The sequence below is a fragment of the Diabrotica undecimpunctata genome, chromosome 4 (genome assembly GCF_040954645.1).
Source record: "Diabrotica undecimpunctata isolate CICGRU chromosome 4, icDiaUnde3, whole genome shotgun sequence".
Taxonomy (NCBI): Eukaryota; Metazoa; Arthropoda; class Insecta; order Coleoptera; family Chrysomelidae; genus Diabrotica; species Diabrotica undecimpunctata.
Window position 1 is genome coordinate 83,340,446 of NC_092806.1, and position 22,144 is coordinate 83,362,589.

Below are 22,144 nucleotides of genomic sequence, written 5' to 3' on the forward strand. Positions count from 1 at the left end.
ACTAGTATCTTAGTACTTCTAAGTATCTACTTAGAAGATATAGAATAGAATAGAAATATGCTTATTGTCACTGAAAATTGTACAATTTTATGGACAAAGCTTACAAAAGTAAAAAAAATAATAATAACAATTAAAATTTACTAAAATTACATAAATCGTCAGTATCACAGAATAAAACATAATAAAATATACAGTCCATTGCAAAATTTCACTAAATTGCAAATTGCATAATAAAATATAATGCCGGAGACAGTAAGATTCGCCGCACTAAGATACCCGCAGGTTTTCCTGAGATTGCTAAACAAACTGCTTGAACAACAGCAGTTTCCAACAATGTCGAAAGAAGCTAAGGTTGTCTTAGCTAAGTTGTCATAGAGTCGATCACAGGATCACAGAAGTAACCTTTTTAGTTACGCAAGAGACAAAGAGATGGGTGGCTCTCATCCTGCTTGACGTCAAGAATGCCTTTAATACGGCATCATGGGAAAAAATCATGTCCAGGCTGAGAGAATTGGGCGTTAGTGAGTACCTGGTCAACGTAATTGACAGATACTTTACTGAGAGGTCCATAAGAGAAAAAAAGAGATGTCGCAGTGTGTACCGCAGGGTTCAGTACTAGGTCCCATCCTGTGGAATGTCCTGTCCGACGGGATGTTGAGGCTACAGATGCCAAGAGGATGCACTCTTGTAGTTTATGCCGATGATCTCGCACTAGTTGCGAAGGCGAGTCAGAAAATGGACATGGCTAATGCGGCTAATACAGCGCTGCGTCGTATTAGTACCTAGGTGGATTAGAGAGAACGATCTACGGCTGGCGCCTCAGAAAACTGAGGTGTTAGTTCTCAAAGGGGGCGTGGAAAAATCCTCTCTTCGCTTTATAGTGGAAGGTGTGGAGATTACACCGGTTAAATCGATTAAGTATGTGGGAGTCTGATTGTCGAAATGACTAAGGTTCGGAGTACACATCCAAAAGACAGTAGAGAAGGCGAACCGAAACCTGGAGGCGTTGATACGGCTGATGCTAACAATTGGAGGCCCAGGTAGCACCAAAAGAAGAGTGCTAAATGGAGTTTTCCAGTTGGTGGTAACCTACGCTGCCCCCGTGTGGTGTAGCACTGAACACTGCGAAATATGCTAAGCTGATGGAGACTTCGCAAAGGCGAATATTCCTCAGGATATCTAGTGCATATAGGACGGTTTAAAATGAGGCTCTATATGTCATTGGAGCGGTGATACCGATCGTTTTGTTGTGCAAAGAGCGAGCGAGGGTGAGGAATAACGATAGTGGAGTGGCAGAGAGAATGGGCGAATGATAGCGGAAAGTTCAGGAAACTAGACTACTTCCTGACGCAGTTTCTGATCGGACATGGTAGTTTTGCACCGTCACAAATAGAATAGGCAAATCTGCCTCAGCAGACCTTACTGTTTGTGGGGTACCGGACGCTCCCGCCCACATTTTTAACTGCCAGAGATGGGCAAATGAGAGGGGAGATTTCGAGAAGCGAATGGGTTTCGGACTGGATGAAAGAAACATGGTAAACATAATGTTGATAGGAGAGAAAGAATTGAGAGAAGTACACTGTCTGATTTCTGGGGTGATGAAGAAAAAGGAGCGGGATTACAGAGAAGGAAATTGAACCAGGGATCTGAAATTTATGGTTATTATTATTTATTAGTTTATGTCCTAACGGCTGAAATATTTTCTTATTTACGGTAATAGGTATGGTTATTTATCAGTTTACTAGTTTTTTATTTTAGTTGTTCATTGAATGTCCAAAAAAGATTTCCCTACCGTTGCCTGCCAGAATTCAATGGATACCTTCTTAGGCTCTTACTGGAATCTGGCAATACGGAATTATAAAAGAAAGTAGTATCTACTTATATCGATCCACAAACTTTAGTAGAAGATAATGTTGTCTCCCCTTATAGTTCAAATTAAAATTGACCTTTAGAAATAGAAAATCTTGTCCAAAAAGTTTAACAAGAATACCTATTTTTTTTCTAGGTTTGGTGGTGGTGGATATGGCGGTTCTGGGTACACTAGACCTACTCCATTCTATAACCAAAGTTTCGTTCCGAGAACAAGAGGTTACCAACCAAGAGGAAGGTAATATACATTTATTTCGTGTATTACATTTATTTCACATAAAATTTTTTTAAATGATATATAAACAAAATATACCAAAACAGATTCTAAATTCACATAAACTTGCTACCGCTAGCAGGTCAGAGATTAAAGAACTATTCTGGTCAAAACTTTCGATTATGAAGATCATATATTTCAACAGTACAATAATACAATAATATATATATATATATATATATATATATATATATATATATATATATATATATATATATATATATAATTAATGACTGCAACCTCAAAATAAAACTTTATTTTATATATATATATATATATATATATATATATATATATATATATAAATATATATAATTATATTTTCTGAAGGATTTCCGCGGTTAGTTCAAATAAACATACATCTAAGATTAATACTATTACAGGAATTAATATTAAACTCACCAGTCTTCCAGGTTGAACCGCATCTATTATCATTACGCCGAGCTTTCGACATCCTCTTCGATCTCTTCTTCAGGGCTTACGAGGTCTCAGTCTCTCGAGCACCCAGGCACTACTACACTTATTACTATTCACTTCACTAAACTGTACACTATTGTAGTGTAACGAATTCTTACCCAAACTCATCAGAACTATCACTTTGTCCCATTTGGATATCCCAAATATTGAATTATTTACATTAAATGAACTCGAAAATTTGAAAGAAAATCTTCTAACTTATTCAAGAAACGCTCTTTTAATAAATAACAATTATCCTTACGAACTTAAGTCTTATGCCATTATTTGTGTAATTTCTCAAACAATGCATATAATATTGTTCTGAAGCTATTTTCTTGTGGCATTTTAAATTAATTACTATTTAAATGGTAATTTAATTTCATTAAGTAACAAAAAACAAAATTTGTTTAATTTACTAATGTTTGTATTTTGAGAACGATTTCCGAAGTGGAAATTGAAACGTCAATAAACGTATTTTAACCTTTAATTGTGGCTTATTCCCATTTAAATAGTAATTAATGCATATAATAATCAAAATTCCTGTTCTTCGTGTTATCCTATACCTTACGTACAGAATTTATCCTATACCAAATACAGATCACATTATGATATTGCCACCCACATATTTTTATGCCAACAACAAATGGTATGAAGACTGCAATGGAAATGCCGAATATATGATTTGTACAAAATTAATCAAATTCAAATGCTGGATACCAAATGTCGAAGATTGTATCAAAATCACAGAAAACTTCTTTCAAGATACAAATAAAGTAATACTAGGGCTAATATTAGGAATATTACATCCAATAAAGATTAAAAAAAAAAGAAGTATCAACAAGCAGAATCCTAATGACAGACGAGCCAATTATCACAGAAGGAACTAAATTTGATAAAAAGACTGCACAATAAATTTTCATCCCGGAAGTTGTCCCTATAAAATTGATATCAGAACATAAGGTTCAAATTGAAACATTGAAAATTCCAGACACCCATGGACAGCTTCAGCCAATAGAAACACTGGATCCTCTTCTATAAGTTTCAACTGGACTTTGAGCACCACCAGTTTAATTTTGATACTTTTTCTTTTGGTATTTATTTTTGCTTTTCCGATAAAAAAGAGAAAAAAGATTTTCAAATTACTTTTTGGACCCAAATTATGCCAGCCCAAATCCAAATTCTAGATCAGTTAATCGCAGAAGTTTCCCAGACTTCGAGGAAGCCAAGTCCAAAGGAGGAAGGAGAGTAGTCATAAACAACCAGACAAACAACCATTGACCTTGAACTGGAGCGGAACTATTTTCAACAACCATATAAAGGTAGAAGGTATCGGCATAGCTCGCAACAAAGGAAATTGTTTAGTTTACGTGTATATATTACAGTGGTCGTTCAGATCTTTTTCACTGTATATATGAACCATAAGTTCATAGATTCAAGTAATCTCTGATAGTTTGGCAACTCTGCGTTCATGTTGTATAATTCCAACACATATAGTTTAAGCTTTTGATTTTGGCTTCTTTTTGTTGTCATTGATACTCATTACAGTGTTTAACAGATATGTATCCTAATAACTATACCTGCTGTTGGTAGGCAGGTACTTCTTTATAAAAAGGTATATAAATGCAAAAGGACTTGGGCTTATTATTTAATGTAATTTTCACTTGCATTGAAAATTTGATATTCTCTGTATTTTTAAAAATTTAATTTTTTTATTTAACATAATTTCATTATTTTATTGCCGAATTAAATGTTTTTTTTTATTTGCGGAAACTTCGTAATGTATTTTGTTAACGTGAGTATGTCTTTATACGTTTTATGTGAGAATCCGATTAATAAGAACTGCTTTTATTTCATCCATTGTTCTATGATATTTTGTATATATCTTTTATTATTTATGTTCTGGTTTATATTTCTGAATGTTTTATCTCATATTTAGGGGTAATAGGTAATAAATGTAAGTAAAATTAGTGTCAAATTTGCAATAATCTTTATAAACAATAGCTTACTGACTATATTCTACACGTTGAGTCCAAATAATTAAACCTTGTTCCTTCAGAAAAGAGCGGTTTGAATTACAAAATGAATTGCGTGCAGGAGATCGTGTTTTGTGCAAGCTTTTTCTAGCCTATGATAACTAAGAAGGTATGATGAATCTTGTACCACACCATATTCTCACAAGTGCTGACAAGATTCCTTCAGGAAGAATAAGGAAGATAACTACCAGAAGGAAGTTTCTCTTGAGGGTTCAGATGGCAAGGAGCAGCTTCTTTTTTTTTGGCATGACGGGTTTTTCAGGTATATCTTACAAATGTGTTGATCTGGTCAGTTTTTCCTTGATTTGAGTCGTCATACAATGGGCTGGTATTCGTGGGGCGGATCTTACAAATCTAGACTTTGTTCCTTTCGTTCTCTGGCTATTCATCTTCGAATATTAGATAGGGTGATAGCTACGATAGAGTACAGCTTATGTATGGATGTGAGTCTTAACGTAACAAACATCCGCTGATAATTTTTCTGACTAACTTATAACTAAATCTACGGCCCATATTTATAGTCGATGCTCAAGTATCGGTCGATGCTTGTGGTCGACCTTGAATCAAATTTGTGTTCTATAAACCGTTCTCAAGCACGAAGTCGAGCTTGAGTACGCAAAAATGACAGCTCGTACTCAAGCATCGGATCGACCTGCCTTGAGCACGAGATCCTAACCTAACTTGTTTGTTTATATTTATATTTTTTTCCAATTCGCTTCCAATACAATATTTTTTTTTGTTTTTTGCGATTATTTATGGATATTGTTGTTCAACATCCAGGATTAAGTCATGGCAGCTTAATATTTGATCAGAATTGATTAAGAGTTAGAATGGAAAGAGGACAAATTCCAGAATTATTAATAGGTGAATTATTATGAATAGTGAATATGCATGCAGTGCAGGCACTATCTACTTACTCCAGTATTAAAGCAAGGTATTTATTGATAATGGGCTAAACAAAAAAATAGCTTATTTGATAGATATATATTTTTAGGTAATGATCAACAAAATAGATATAATAGTGCACATGTAAGAAATGTTGCCAAAAGGCTATTTAGAACCTGGAAAATATGGTTTCCCTGTCTGCAATGAGGCCTACAAATCAAATTAAATACTTATCTTGCAATAATCAGTGCTACAGCAGTACTCTGGAATATATGTTTACAGGAAAATAATGATAGTGATGATGATTTTCTAGAAAATATTGATGTGCCAGTAAATAGAAATGTTAATGATGTGGAACAAGGTTTAAATTTTAGGAGACATTTTAGTCAACAATGTTATGCATCAGAATGTGCATATATTACTGCATACTTATATTATGTTAAATGTAATTCTTTATTTTATTTGTCAAAATGTATTTTTTATATTTTAATTTAAAATAAATGAGACTTATAGGTACTATACTCAGACAACTTAAGCAAGTATATCTTTATTGAGTTCAAGTTGTCTCCCTCCTTTTAAATAAGTGTTTATTCCTTTCATAAAACCTTTCCTTATCAAATATAAAATTAATTACACATTTAAAATATTAATATTCTTTATTTAAAAATATATTTATAAACCTTCACGATAAGTAAATTTGAAAGTAACAATGTATATAACTAAAAAATGGAATATGAGGCTTGTTAAATATAAAATAATATAATAATCGCTTTACAACCACCCTAGTATACATTAAAAACAAAATCTAAAAAAATATGCACAACTAGTATTTACATTTAGAATTTTAACAGTTTGAATATAATACATACATTAAGTACAAAACAAGAATAGTTATATATAAATGATTGTTTTAAAAATCCATAACTATAGATTACTATTAACCTTTGGAATAATTCAAACATTTTTAATTTGCAATTATTATAGCCACTACTCCATTAGTAGCAGTGTTTGTTATTATTGTTACATATTGCCATAGGTAGATTTAATATTACTTACCATTTGAAGCACATTGACATATTCTATAGGAATAACAGGTGTCATATTACAAGTATTACTTGAAATTATTATTAAATGTACAGGTAAGATTTCTCAAAATAATCATACATAACAACTCTTTATTTAGGACTGGAAAAGCAACGGAGGGAGTCAGATACTTCTGATGTTACAGTAATTAAACTTACATGTCCTCCTAGCTGGTGGGCCTCCTTTTGCCCTACAATTATACTAAGTATGAATATATAGTAAATTTACCCCATTCAAATACTTCTGTGCTGTCTAAAGGACAGTCAATGCTTACATATATGTTGGGAACAGCAACTTTCACAAACTCCAACACTACATCAGGCTTTGGCTTTTTCAAAGGGCCATCACCTGTAGCCAGCATGCTGTTGTTTCTCTGCATTTTCTACGATAAAAACTTTGCTTAAATAAATAAAAGTATTTTACCTCTGTTTCAATTTGTTTTACAATTTTCGTAGCTGTTCTGAAATCCTTAATATATCTACCTCAGGCTGGCAATTATATAATATGCTGTATTGTACTCCCAACCCTTCTTTTTTCATTAAGGAAGCACCGTATGTCCTTTTATTCTCTACAGTATTATTTTCCTTTAACAGCTGGATTAAAAACACCTTTCCTTTTGTTTAATACATTGCATATTTAGTACAATTTCACTAAAAATGTTCATTTCATTAAAAATCCACATAATTGAAATTTATTCCCTCGAATGCATATTTTTTATAATATATTACATACCTTAAAATAATTTATTAAAAATAAATTTTTGTTTAATATACAACATGCCTCTTCTTCAATAAAGCTAAATTTGGCGCTAAAAATATTTAAATAAAGTTTTGTGACAATGGTAATAATTGACAGAATCTTCTTTTTATGGGATGTCATCAATCAAATTTACTTAAAATCCCTAATTTTCGTGCTTGAGATCAATCTTGTACGAGAATACCCGAAGTATCGTTTATAGAACACAACAAATACTTGAGCACGACTTTGACGTAAGTTCGACTTGGCGGAGCACGTGCTCAAGCACGAGCTTGAGTACCGACTATAAATACGGGCATACGTGTCAAGTGTGTGTTGGTATCACCCATACTGGCGAAGTACATTTAAGGATGGAAGGATGTGCGCCCCATTTTTAACTGACCAGCTTGTGGAAAATATTATTTCTGGTCCTCAGTTTGCTTTTTAGTTTTAAACTATGTCCTTTAGATGAGAGCGTGCGATGTAAATTATCTACAAGGTATTTATATGAAGTCCAAATTTCAAGTATTTTATTACACTATATAATTTTGAGTTTTGTGAAAGCGTCTGTATTACGGAAATTGAAGGAGCACACCTGAGTTTTTCCGATGTTTGGCTCAAAATTTATTCGTGGTGTATTTTTATACACTTTGGATTTTTCTCCACTTCAGCAACAAAAGTTTTTGATTGGGCAACAACAGATGTATCGTCTACATACAGTATAGGTAAAAGTTTATGTTTGGTATGGTAGAATTTAACAGGATATCTAACACAGATATAAAATCATATTTTCAGAGAATAGACAAAGAAAACAATCATATTTCCCCTTGGACTCCCCTCCACATTCTTTATACACGCCCATTAGGGAACTCCAAACGATTATTTCATCCAGCTTATACGTAAGAAACGGCAGCAGGGTTGCCTTATTACATGTTTGAATTAAAACATTGAATTGATTTAAAGAATTGGCGATCAGTGGTGCGGTTATATTGCCATTCAAAACTGGATGATGATATTAAAAATGAAACATTAATTGACACAAATACTGGTACCAAATTTCTTAAATCCATGAAAAATTTGAGAGTCGCATTTTTATTTGACGAAACTGTAACCCAATTTTGAATAAAACAAGATCATTTTGGCAACATCGATATTCGTTCCTTCCCTTGAATGGTAAATTGCATACGAGACAGGCCGATAGCTATGCTATGTATGGCTTTTAAAAAGAGGCCAATACCTATAGAAAAAACTGTATTAGCCATTATTCATCAATTTGAAAAGTTTGGCTGTACTAATGGCAGATGTAAAAAATGCTGCTCATCAGATCAACCTCGCGAAATTATAATGGAGAGATGCCATGCAAATAATAATTTTTTAAAAAATGTTTTGTTTACAGATGAGTCCTCCTTCACAATTCACAAGAAACATAATCCACCCGTTGTACGTTATTGGTTTCAGGAGAATAATCATTTGAGTGTGCCTGTGCGTACGCAGTATCCACAAAAATTGAATGTTTGGACTGGAATTTTGGGAGACCATATTATTGGTTTTTTTTCATTGAATGCATTTTAAACGCAATCAAATATCTCCAATTACTGCAAAATCATATTATTCCTGCACTTCAACGTCTTTAAATTAACTTCAACGAAATTTGATTTCAACAAGACGGCTGTCCTGTACATAATTCAGAAACCGTTAGAGACTATTTAGCGGTAATTTTTGCTGAACGTGGCATTAGTACAGACGGTACAATAAAATGGCCCCATCGGTAACTCGACTTACCTCCTTTAGATTTTTATTTTTGGGGGATACTAAAAACAACAACAAGATGTACAGGCATTGGTTCGAGCGAGCCACCAACTTGGAGGAACAGAAGGAAAAGATAATCCAACTTAGCCAAAACTTATCAGTAGATATACTCAACGCCATGAGAAATGCTTTGTATAATAGGTTTGGTTACTCTTCGTTACAATTTGGTGGTCTGTTTGAACATTTAATTACTTAAGAATTTGGTTTAGCATTTCTAGTTTGGAATTATTTTTAATTTAAACAGTACTGTTGGAATTATTTTTTATTTGATTTCATTTTTATAGAACAAATTTTATACTAATTTCATCTTTTTTTGTTTCATTTTTATAGAACTAATTTTTATTTTCACACCTACTTCCTCCAAAAAATCTAAACGAAAATATGGTTTCAAAGATATTATTTGGAAAATACCAAATATCTTATTTTTAATTAAAAGACGTAATTTTTCGTCCATTTTAAATTTAATATAATACACCTGCTTCTTCCTAATGCTTTACTAGTACTGACTGTCTTTGTCTTTATTTATTATGCTTTATGAACCCACTATAAATCGTGATATACGCAACAGAACTAGTTCTGTTCTGTAGAGATGAGTGTTGAATCACCATACTGTTTTATTCAACCGTTTATTGTCGTTACCGAATCTACGGTTTCTCACTGGGAAGCCAACTAGTTGATGGTTGATTCAAAAAAACTACGTTTTGTGTAGACGTAACCAGAGGAACAACGAATACTTCACGTCGATGAGGACAATTGGTTGATCTGAGAGACTACTACAAAACTAAAAATAATATCCCGGCTTTTTCGGGACGGTGGGCACTCGGACGATCGGTTGACGTTGAAAATAAAACAACTATGTAGGTATTCTAATTAATGGATGAGTTTCGATTTTCGATTGATCTACATTTTCGATTTCAATTCTTTATTGATAGTTCGTTAAAGGATTTATTTATTGTAAATATTCAATTAAGAAGTCTTTTTCTTAGTTAAAATTATTTACCTAGTACAAGCGTAATATTGTATTTTCAAAAAATGCAAATTTGTAGAAGATGCAGCTTTTATGCTCGACTTTCTGAATTTTGCAATGATCGATAATTTTTAATTTGAAATATTAACACATGGGAGTCCCCGATTCATGTTTTTTATTATTCAGCAAACATAATTTTTATTTGGAGTTTGTGTTTTGTCTAACGTAAATGTGAATTTATTCTGTGAGTACTGAATATTTACTTTATTAACTGTTTGTGTGTTTAACATGTCTGCGCGTAAAAATATTAGTATTTTATTGCATCACTTTGAAAAAGACATTAACAGTGAGAAGGCTGTATGCAATATTTGCAAAGAAAAACTTAGTTATAAAGCAACTACAGTAAATTTGAAAAGCTATTTAAAGTATTTTAGTATTTTTTTCTTTGATTCAAGAAAACATGTTTGTTTATGTACTCGCTTATTTGAAACTACTGTTAAACAATCAACTAGTTGAATAATTTAATTAGTTTTTCAACTAGTTACTTGTTTACGAAAAACGGTTCAGTTTCGTTAACGATAAAAATGTCAACGACTCACCTCTACTGTTTTTCTCGTTACTACAGTGTCCTTACTTTGACAATTCGATGTTGCCAAATAATTTTGTAAAAAGCTTTTTTATTGTGACGTCATAATGCAGTTTATTATTTTTATTGGGAATAAGGCAGAATGTGACTTTAAAATAAGCTTATTTTGATGTTTAGATTTCCAATTCGGAAATCGTACTTAAAATACGAAACATTAATAAATTTGATTTGTATAAAACGATTTCCGAACTGGAATTCAAAATGTTAAATTAAATTTATAAAGGAAAATTGTGGCATATTTAAAATAAAAAACAGTAAGCTGCCATTTAAATCAATTCGCCCAAATTTGATTATCTTAGAACATTTTTAAAATGTTAAAAAGACAACAGGTCAAATAAAACCAATAAGTTTGACAACGTTGAACTTCCCCTCTTTTATTATTTCCACTAATGCATTTTCGAAGATATAAAGGGCGGACCTAATATACCTCTCTCTTTATAAACAGGTGTTTCTTACTCCATCTCACGTAAGGTACATATCGACCATAAACTTTTACCTATACCGTATATGAAAGTCCTATTATCAACCGATATGGGATGATCGTTTGTGTATATGTAATACAGGGTAGGTCTCATTACGCTACTTCAAGCGAGACCGTTCTTCTGCGTTCTCCATCTGCTATTCTTACCATTGAATGATACTAAAAATCCTTTGTTCTGTAGGCATACGCGGATAACACAAGTAAGTTTATTATCTAAGGGGATGTCATATGGTTTCTGAAGAAACGTCCTCTAATTTAAGGTGTAGTAAGCGGCATTAAGATTGTCAAACACCACCCCTGATACCTGATATCTTTTGTACCCGTCTTCGTTGTGTTGGATAAGATTTAGTATATGTGACGTATATGATCTTCTCTGTCTATAGCCGCTTTGGTCTTTTAATTCAAAAATATTTTAAATAGCTAACAGAATAAAGATATTGGCCGGTAGCTTTTGTTGTCGTTGAAATTTAATCAAGGCAACTTTGGCTTTCCAGACTTTAAATTTCTACATAGTTTGAAAACAGCTGTATATCATACGGAGAAGCCATTGTTAGTGGCACTTTGAGTTTTTCTTTGTTTCTTTGCCGGCAGAACTTCCATATTTACCATGTTGTTTTCAGCGATCAGCAATCTTAATAACAAAAACCCTAGGTTTGGCGTAATTCAGTTCTCTATGTGTTTCCTTCATTAGAAATACGTCACATTTGTATTTAGAGAATATGTCTAATAAGATTAACTAAAGTAAAGTTTCTTTATCTCTAGATATGCCCGCAATATTTATAGACATAATTAGAATAGTTGGTCCCAAATTAAATTTGTATAGTAATAACTGTAGGAATTAAAGAGTCTCTTTGTGAAAAGTAAATAAGTTTAGTAATAAGGATAATAAGCAAATCAACAGTTACATTAAGTGTACAAAATTTTAATTCCATATATCGGCGCAGGAGATAGGTTTATCTCAGAAATCAAAGTTTACATGTATATTCCAGGTTCCATTTATTCTTTAGGTATTTTCATTACTAAAAGAGTGGGAAAAGACATATGCTTTTATTTTTTTAAATATTTTCTACTACGTTCTTTCTACCGTTCCGCCTTTTTTTAACGACGGGTGTTTTTTTTTAATTAAGCACTTGTCCAGGGCTATTTCAAACACTCTGTCCTATGCTATAACATTAACATGACTGGTTTATTATTTTTCCTTTTTTGCAATCATTAATGAATGCTATTTATTCTGCGTATCTTCCATATATCAGTATTTCTTCTCTGTACTAGGATTTTAATGTTGGTTATTATTAAAATTCCCATTTCAGGTGTATCTAAATGCTATCTTGACGTGTTAATTACTTGACTTGTTTCGGCGGTATGATTATCCATGTATCATGATAGGTTGTAATGCGTAGTTCATTCTCTTCTCTTCTTTGTCAACCATTTTCCATCCACTCCTGAATGTAGGTCTCTCCCAATTGCTTCCATCTTTCTCTATCTTGCGCCAATCTAATCCACTGTTTGCCTGCCACTGTTATGTCATCTACCCATCTTTTTTGAGGTCTTCCCGTGCTTCTTGTTGTCGTCCTTGGTCTCCATTCTAGAATTCTCCGTGTCCACCTGTTGTCATTATATCGGGCTACGTGACCTGCCCAGCGCCATTTCATTTTTGCAATTTCTTCCACAATATATCTAATCTTCGTTCTACGTCTTATCTCGGTGTTTCTAATCTTGTCTCTTAGTGATATTCCAAGCATGATTCGTTCCATTGCTCTTTGCGTTGTTTCTAATTTTTTAGCAGATTTTTTGGTAAGGGCTACTGTCTCCAAGCCGTAAGTACAAACTGGTAGTATGCATGTGTTATACACCTTTTTCTTTAAGTTTACAGGAATGGAGGTGTTTTTCAAGATATGTATATGCTAATTTGCCGAAAGCGCCCCATGCCAGTTGTGTTCTTCTTTTAATTTCAGCATCTTGATTTGGTTTTCGTAGTTTGATAACATGACCTAGATATACATAATGTTCAACATTTTCTATGGTATGATTTTGTATTGTTATATTTGTCTGGTCTCGGCTCAGTATTTTTGTTTTGCTGTAGTTCATTTTTAAGCCTACCGCTCCTGAAACTGCATTTAATTGTTGTAACATATCATTTAGTTCTTGGATATTATCGGCTATTAAAACTATGTCATCTGCGAATCGCAAGTGGTTTAAGTATGATCCGTCGACGTTGATACCCTTATTGTTCCATTCTAGTTTCTTAAAAATGTCTTCTAGAGCAAGGGTAAATAGTTTGGGAGAGATGGTGTCTTCATGTCTTACTCCCCGTTGTAGTCTTTTTTGTGCTTTCGTCCAGCTTTATCTGCATGGTGGCATTTTGATATATGTTTTTAATTATGTTAGTGTATCTTGAATCTATACGTGCATTTTCTAGAGATTCAAGCACTGCCCATAGTTCGATGGAATCGAATGCTTTATGGAAATCGACGAACGCCATATGAATTGGAACATTATACTCGGTGCATTTTTCTATCAGTGTTCTTACGGTGTGCAAGTGGTCTATGGTACTAAAATGTTTTCTGAATCGAATAGAAATCGAGCTTATGTGTTAGGCGGTTGGTTATGATTTTAGTTAGTAATTTATACAGATGTGAGAGCAAGGATATTGGTCGGTAATTCTCGATGTTTGCTTTGTCTCGAGTTCATTAAATGTAGTTAAAGGATCCTTTGCTTTTTGCCAATTGCTTTCTTAGTTCATTTAATGTAGTTAAAGTATCCATGGCTTTTGCCAATTGCTTTCTTACTTCCTCAGCGATAGGTCTCTTTTTTCCTCATCAATACTGTTCTCTCTCGATACAGTTATTCTCGAAGATATTTAGATTTCACTATTGCTCTATCATTTGGTTTTTATCTTAAATTTACACTTATGACGAATTTTTTTATAATATCTGATGATTAAAGTGGAGTAGAATATTTTCTAGATCATATCTATTTGTTTTGGTTAAACTTGTTTTACAAACTAGTACATAAAAGAATAATAGTTTGTGTGTTCAGTATTTTCTAAGTCTTCAAAACATAAACAGGCTTACATATTAGATTATACAGGGCGATTTATTAAGAATGTCCAATCTCTGAATTAAAGATTTTATACCTTAAAATATGACTGTGCCCTACATGCCTTATACGAATATTACTCTTTTCTGAGATACCAGAAGTATAAATATGGATTTTGAATTTCGCAATGATTTTTTATTATTTTCTTGTGGCAGTATGTAACTGTTGAACGATAATGCTGGGAATAAGATTCAATATGTTTTTTTTCCTATATACGTTACCGGTATGGGAGTACCGGTACGGAACGAATACCTATATACGTTAAGCTTTGCAGACGATCAAGTAGTGATTGCACAAGACCAAGACGACCTCAGCTACATGATGAAGAAACTACAAGAAGAATATACCAAGGCTGGCCTAGATATTAACCTCGCGAAAACAGAGTACCTATCTACAAGTGAAGAAGACGTAGAAGATCTACAGATTGATGACAACGTAACAATCAAAGGAAAGGATAAATTCAAATACTTGAGGTTTATAATCACGAAAAAGGCAACAACAAAGGAAGAAATTACACAAAGATTAGGAACTTAACTCAGTATGGTGGGATAGACATCTAAATATGAAGACAAAAACACAGATTTATAAAATATTAGAGCGAAGTATTAGGACATATAGGGCTGAAAATTGGATCATAAACAAGAAAAACAGCAGTAAGATAGTAGCAACAGAGATGGAAAGCCTGCGAGGATGCTGCAGAGTAACAAGAATGGATAGGAGAAGTAATGACGAAATAAAGCAAAGAACATCAATAGAAACAGGCATTAACATATATCGCACAAAAAAGACTAAAGTGGTATGGACATGTAAAAAGAACTAGCGATAACTGATGAGAATGGAGCCCCATAGGAAGGAGAAAAAGAGGACGACCCTGAAAATCCTGGAGGAACGAAGTAGACGACGCCATGAGTAGGAGAGGCCTAAACGGTGGAGAATGGGACAACAGAGAGAGATGGAAACGGTGAGCGAGGGAAGGCAGTGAATACTGTAGAGTAGAATCCCTGAATATATATATATATATATATATATATATATATATATATATATATATATATATATATATATATATATGATTTACAACAATATGAGTTCGAAACGCACGGTATTTCAAAAATCTGTGTTAAACTTCCTCTAATGTGTCAATGAAAGTAGGGTACACAACGATATTCAAAGATGGATCTTACAAGGCAACAATAAACTAATTAGTTGCATTATTAGAAAACTACTAACAATTTCTTGTGACAAACCCAAGTAATTTAGAAGCATTTATGGATACTAAGTTCTTTTGTTTTGCCAAGGAAAGCAATGTTTTTTTATTTCATTTGGCATTTTAATTTTTAAATCAGAGTTTATTTTCAAAAAACTACAAAATTGTGACAACAAATTGCTGTATAAAAGTACGAGGCAATATTCTCATGCTGTGAGTTTATGCTGCTCTGCTTCTTTTATAGCTGGCTCCCTTATTTCTACTCACAATTCTTACATTTCTTCAATGCTTAGGTCATTTTTAATATATCGTCTCATTGTAAATTATGACGAAACCAGAAATAGCCCATGATATTCTCCCCTTGATCTAAAGTATTTCATAGTCATTGATATTAATGTTCATACATATTTGAAAAATAGAGAAGAAAATTCAGTACAGAGGGTTAACCCATTTGAGGCTGATCTGTCAATGTAGAAATAAGAGCAAATACTCATCCACAAAAGTGATGATAAAATGTATTGTACAAACGATGGAGTTATATTACTTACTAACAAAGGATATGAAGTATTTTTTTCTAATATAATTGAAACGATTGAGTGAATGAGTGAACTATCAAATAGGAAACTGGGTATGGAATTAGAAAAACTTAATAAGCCGTTGATCAAATATTCACTATTAGGCAGTTAATGAGAAATGTTGGATATACAAAAAACCATTAAACTAGTTATTTATAGATTTTAAACAAACACATGATATAATCATAAGAATGAAACTGTGAAATACCATGGCAGAACTAGGCTTACCTAAGAAATTAATTAATTTAACAAGAAGTAATCTACAAGTAAAGTAAGACTTCAAGGAAAACTGTCGACTTTTCAAATCTACATTGATCACAAACAGGAAGATTCCATTTCAAACTCTATTTAAAAAGTAAAATCAATAAACAAGTAATATATACATAACGAATATTTACAAATTAAAATATGCACGGTAAAGATACTAAAAAGTAGTCATAACCCAAAGTGCTTTAAAAAATGTGAACGAATTAGCGTAACAGCTGTTTTGAAAACTAAATATTATTGAGACGAATTGGGGATATCTATTTCATACAAACTAAACCGTTTTTGTACAAAAAAAATCAAAAAAATATGATAAGACAGGAAAGACTAATGACTTTACAGCTAATTGTCACATAAATATCAATGTAACGCAAATATGATGATTTTGTATACAGACAAATAATATTATATTATAAACTATATATAGATACAAATAGTAAAATAACACTATAATCATTATACAATATAGTAAATACTTATTTTAATAAACGTAAAATATTGCATTGAAAGTTAACGATAAATGTTACAAATAACGTTAAAACATGTTTTTTAATTCGCGGTAAAAGATACAGGTTGTACATGTTAATAAATTAACATGTACAACTTACATATTTGGCAACAAATATGTAGGTTGTACTTTACCCCAATGGAATCATAGTACCCGCTATGGAAAAAGGAGTCTTCTTTGACATACAGCAACCACAAAAGAATCGGCGATAGCGCAAAAGCCAGCTACCCCTTAACCAAGACACGACTCTCTTCTTTGGCAGATGGAACTCGTCTTTTCGATGACTAAGCAGCTTCCTCCCCTACTGGATGGAACGACTTTCTGTTACTGGGCTAATTATACGAGGAGAATCAAAATTAACAAAAAATATGTTAATATTTTAACAATGGTTATACATAGTTGCAAAACTGCAATAGTAAGAACAAAAACTTCAATACATTCAATACGAAAAAGCTGAAAAAATGGGTCATCCAAATAAACGAAGATAAAAACATATATTGATATAAGGTTGAATGCTCGAATAAATGAACTTTGAAAAATGAAAGGCAACTATCGAGCACAATTTTAATAATCAAATCTTGCCCAAGTACTTTCGCTTTCCACAGCATCATCAGGGGCATTTCGTCAAATTTGGGTTAGCCCAAATTTGACGGGATTTTTTCATATAGAAACGTTGTACATTTCATTCAATAAAATTTTTATACTAGTACTAGTTTATGTGAGCCGCTTGAACCTTTATCTGCATTTTGTGAAATTTCTCCAGATACTTTGTTAAGTCAAGCTTTGAGAGAATATATAAATATAATATAATATATAATAATAAACATCCTGTATAAGACAAAATATGTATTTTAAGATGTTCGAAGAATTGTTCATTAGGCCTCAGAGACAAGACTTTCAAATATTATCGATAAGAAATTTAAATAAGTCGGTTATTGTGGAATGGATTTACCCGGAATAAAAGTGTATATAGAAAGTGTAAACAATAGACCGGGATTTGCGGTGGTTTTTTCTCCCCGAAAGATTATATCGGTAAAAGTTTATTAACAAAAGACATTGAATTGAGAAACAGGTATCGTTTGTAGCTATTAGTAAGAAATATTTGTAAAGCAGATAGATTTAGTTAGAATAATTAAAGAAGGTTGTTTTCTGGAATTACCCGAATGACGTTTTATAGAGAGAGTTGTTTGGTAATGATATACGTCACAGAGGTGGATGATTTTTATTGGTCAAGTTTTGAATGCAAGGAGGTGGCGGTTTTTGGCTATGAGAGAGGAGAGAGAAAAAAAAGTGAGTTAGTCAGTTTTAGTCGTCCAAGAAGGAAGGAGCTTTGTGATTTGTGTTTGTTTGAAGTCCCGAAGACGTAATTTACCGGGTGTGTTTATTTGCTGTGTAAAAGCTGACCAGTGTGAGGAACGGGGTACAGAGAGATAGAAAACCAAAGGGTATAAGAATATTAAAAGCAGACGAAGCCGGAAACATTTGGAGTTGTAAACAGGCGCGTAGATTGGCTCAAACAGGCTGCATAGACTAACACGAGTTGTTGGGTTGCAGATACAGTGACAGATAGGAGAAAGGTGTACGTCATCTGGACCACAATAGGAGCAGAAGCAGAGAAAGGATTTTTTTGTTGTGGCGTGGCCATAGAATTGCAACGGCAGAGAAGGAAAGGTCAGTCAATTTTCATTAGAGCCGGAGTGTGATTTTCATTTATTAATTAAATAAATTGAATAAAGAATAGAGACAGTTAATTTTACGATCACTTAAAAAAAAAAGAATTATAAAAAGAGCTTAGTTATAACACATATTACAAATCAATGTAAAATGTAAAATAACATTTGGGTCCATGATAGAAAACAACTTCTCATATATTTAAAGTTAGTATATTGCAAATATTACAGGATTGATTGTTATATAAAATTTCATTAAAATAAAGGACATCTCACATATAGTTCAGTTGAAATTCTATGTATTTTATTCAGGTCATATTACCTATCCCGATTAGGAAGCCAATTGGAAAATATTTTGAATCCACGATCAAAGGTAAATAGTATAATTTAAATAGCCTGAGATTGTAATTAATTAATGCTGATTTATTGTGATTAATTGGAGATTAGATCATTTAATAAATATAGACAGGATTTTTCCTAAATAAGCAATATAATACAATTTAAATAGCATAACAAAATGGCCCCCAACGTGTAAAGCTTTGAAAAATATTTCTAGTTGGCAAATTTGAAAGGATAGGAGTAGACGAGCAGATATTTGAAAGTTTATATGCCGTGGATAAAGTGAAATATTATGTAAAATTTGAGGACATAAAGATTTATATATTTTTTTTAAGATACAATTTACCATAATTGATTTATTCGTGATATTGACAATTTATAGGTTACCATAATTGATTTATTTGTGTGATATTTACAATTGATAATTTTACCATACTTGATTTATTTGATTGATTTTGACATTTGATATTTTACCATTTGATTTATTTGTGGAATATTGAAATTTGATACTCGTACTCAAGAGTTATTACATTTGAACAAGAAAAGTCCCGTTTGTTGCAACAGACCAGTAGAATTTTATATTTGGCGGGGATAAAAACATAATAAATGCCAAACACAAAAAACAAGAGCAAAGAGAACAAAAAACAAGAAGATAAATCAGAACAGGAAGAATATTCAGACCAGGAAGCCGTATTAGACACAACAGTAATGGAGACAGAAAAACAAGAATCGGGAATAGAAAAATTAATACAGATGATGCAACTCCTATCACAGAAGATGGATGAATCACAACAAAGAACGGAACAAAAATTGGACAATTTGGAAGAAAACCAAAGAAAAATGGAACAAAAAATGGAAACGCGTATGGACAAATATGAAAACGAAATAAAAGTCTGTTTAGAAAGAAGTAGGGAAGAAACAGAGAGGAAACTAGAATTGCAGAGAGAAGAAATCGAAACTAAAATGAAGGATATTCAGAGTATGCAAGAAAGGGAATTAGAACAGATAGAAATAAAATTTGAAAATGCGCTACAAGAAGACCGGAAAGAAACGGAAAGGAGATTTAAACAAATTGCAGAGATGGAGATAAGAGGAGTAGAAAGAAAGGAAGTCATCGTACATAGCACAGAAGACGTAAAAGTACGATTTGGCGGGGATATAAGGAAAATACACCCAGTGCCTTTTATAAATAACCTAAAGGAAAAAGTCAAATACATAGGACCGTTTGCAACAGCAAAGGAAACCATCAGAAACCATCTCAAAGAAGAGGCAAATCTTTGGTTTGTCAGCAAGGAAGAAGAATTGGACAATTGGCAAGATTTTGAGAGAAGATTCTTAAATTATTTCTGGGGAAAAATCCAGCAACTACAAGTAAATAAAGAGTTACAAAATGGAAAATACCATGAGAGGATGGGCGTATCAGAAAAGATGTACGCATTACAACTCTATAATAATGCAAAACATTTGCAATATAATTATTCATCAGAACAATTGGTAGAGTTGATATCGCGACATTTTGAAGATACCTTGGAAGACCACATAAATCTCCAAAATTACAAGGACATTGACAGCTTATGTCAATTTTTGCAAATGAGAGAATCACGTAGGCATGAAAGAAGAGAAAGAAGACCGCAAGAAAATTATAGACAAAGAGAAAACCAAGAATATAGAGATAGAGGTCAAAATTTTAGAAGAGATTATACAAGACGAGAATTCATATCTAGACGGGGATATGAAAATAGACCGAACGGAAGAGAGAATTATGAACCCAGAACCCAGAGATGGAATGAAAACAGGGATCGGGAAAATCAGAGTAGAAATAACCGCCCATACCAAGGAAACAGATACAATAACCCACGGAATGAACAGGAATCTCGCGGTGACCGATACGGGAATGATAGACCAAAAGAGAACAGAAGAGAAATAAATAATATGCAAAGAGAAGAAAATGAATATGAGAGAGAAGATGACGGGAGAGAAAACACAGAAGAACAACAGGCGTGTTTTCAAGAAGGCGCTCACTAAAAACGAAGAAACAAACAGGAATTTTTTGTCACCCCAAGGAATTTATTAAACTGGCAGGAAACAATGAAAAGAGAAATGGAGTTAATTTAAAATTTGTGGATGGATTTATAAATGAGAAACCAATTAAAATTATGATAGACACAGGCTCTGAAATAACACTGGTCAACAGAAAATTAATCGAAGAAGTAAATTTAACAAGTCTAATTTATAAAATACCTAGGGTGAATTTAGTGGGCGCAAATAAACGGACATTGGCAACAATAAATGAAGGTATACGAGTAATGGTACGATTGAAAAAAAATATGTATGCACTTCAATGTGTAATAATGCCGAATATGTCACATGACATGATTGTAGGTGTTGAAGAATTAACGGAAAAACATGTAGTGATCGACTTCAAAACCAATACGATGAAAATAACAAAGGAAAAAGAAGAAGAACAGGATAAGGAACAAGAGAAACAAATTACGGACGAATCAGAGAAAGAACAAACGGTGGAAATGAACCTGGCGACGAAGAAAGGAAAAGGAAGAAAGAGGGGAAAAGGTCTGAAAAAGATCAAAGAAAAAAAAAACCTGGGATTCCTCAAAAGATGAGACGAGCTCAGGAGAAGAAGATGGAAAAATTTTGACAAGAAATGAAAGCAAAACTTGGGATTCCTCAAAAGAAGAGACGAGCCCAACAAAAAAAAAACAAAGGAAAATGAAGAGGACACAATGGAGACAGTGGTGTTTGAAGAAGACACGGAGTACACGGTGAATATGTGCGAAAAATTTGATGGGAGAGACAAAAAATTGATATGTGGAGAAGGCAAAGAAAATGATTTGCGTATAATTTTAAGAGACTATGAAACGCTGATAAATGAGGAAAACCGAGTGGCCACAAAATACGAGCACTCATTTGAGGTGAAAAACTTGGGAAATTTTCGATCGAAGACTTATCCAATTCCTTATAAGTATCGGCAAGAAGTAAAGCAAGAAATCAAAAAAATGTTGGAAGATCAAATCATTGAGAGATGTGACTCACCCTATATTAACCCAATTGTGATAGTGAAGAAGAGCAGTGGAGAGTTAAGACTCTGTTTAGATGCCCGAAATATCAACCAACACACAGTATCACAATATGAATCACCGTTAAATATCGAGGCCATTTTTGGAAGAATCACGGGATCACATATTTTCTCAAAAATTGATCTAAAGCATAGTTTTTGGTTAATACC

At 32.8% G+C, this 22,144-nt stretch overlaps 1 protein-coding gene across 2 annotated transcripts in view; it reads left to right on the forward strand.

The window, feature by feature from the left end:
* Ars2 (arsenic resistance protein 2) overlaps window positions 1-22,144 on the forward strand; it is a 505,227-nt gene that overhangs the window by 406,952 nt on the left and 76,131 nt on the right. For both annotated transcript variants that reach the window (XM_072529864.1, XM_072529863.1), the window contains exon 13: window positions 2,006-2,107. In XM_072529864.1, the coding sequence (XP_072385965.1) occupies window positions 2,006-2,107 (102 nt within the window). The remainder of the gene's footprint in view (window positions 1-2,005; window positions 2,108-22,144) is intronic.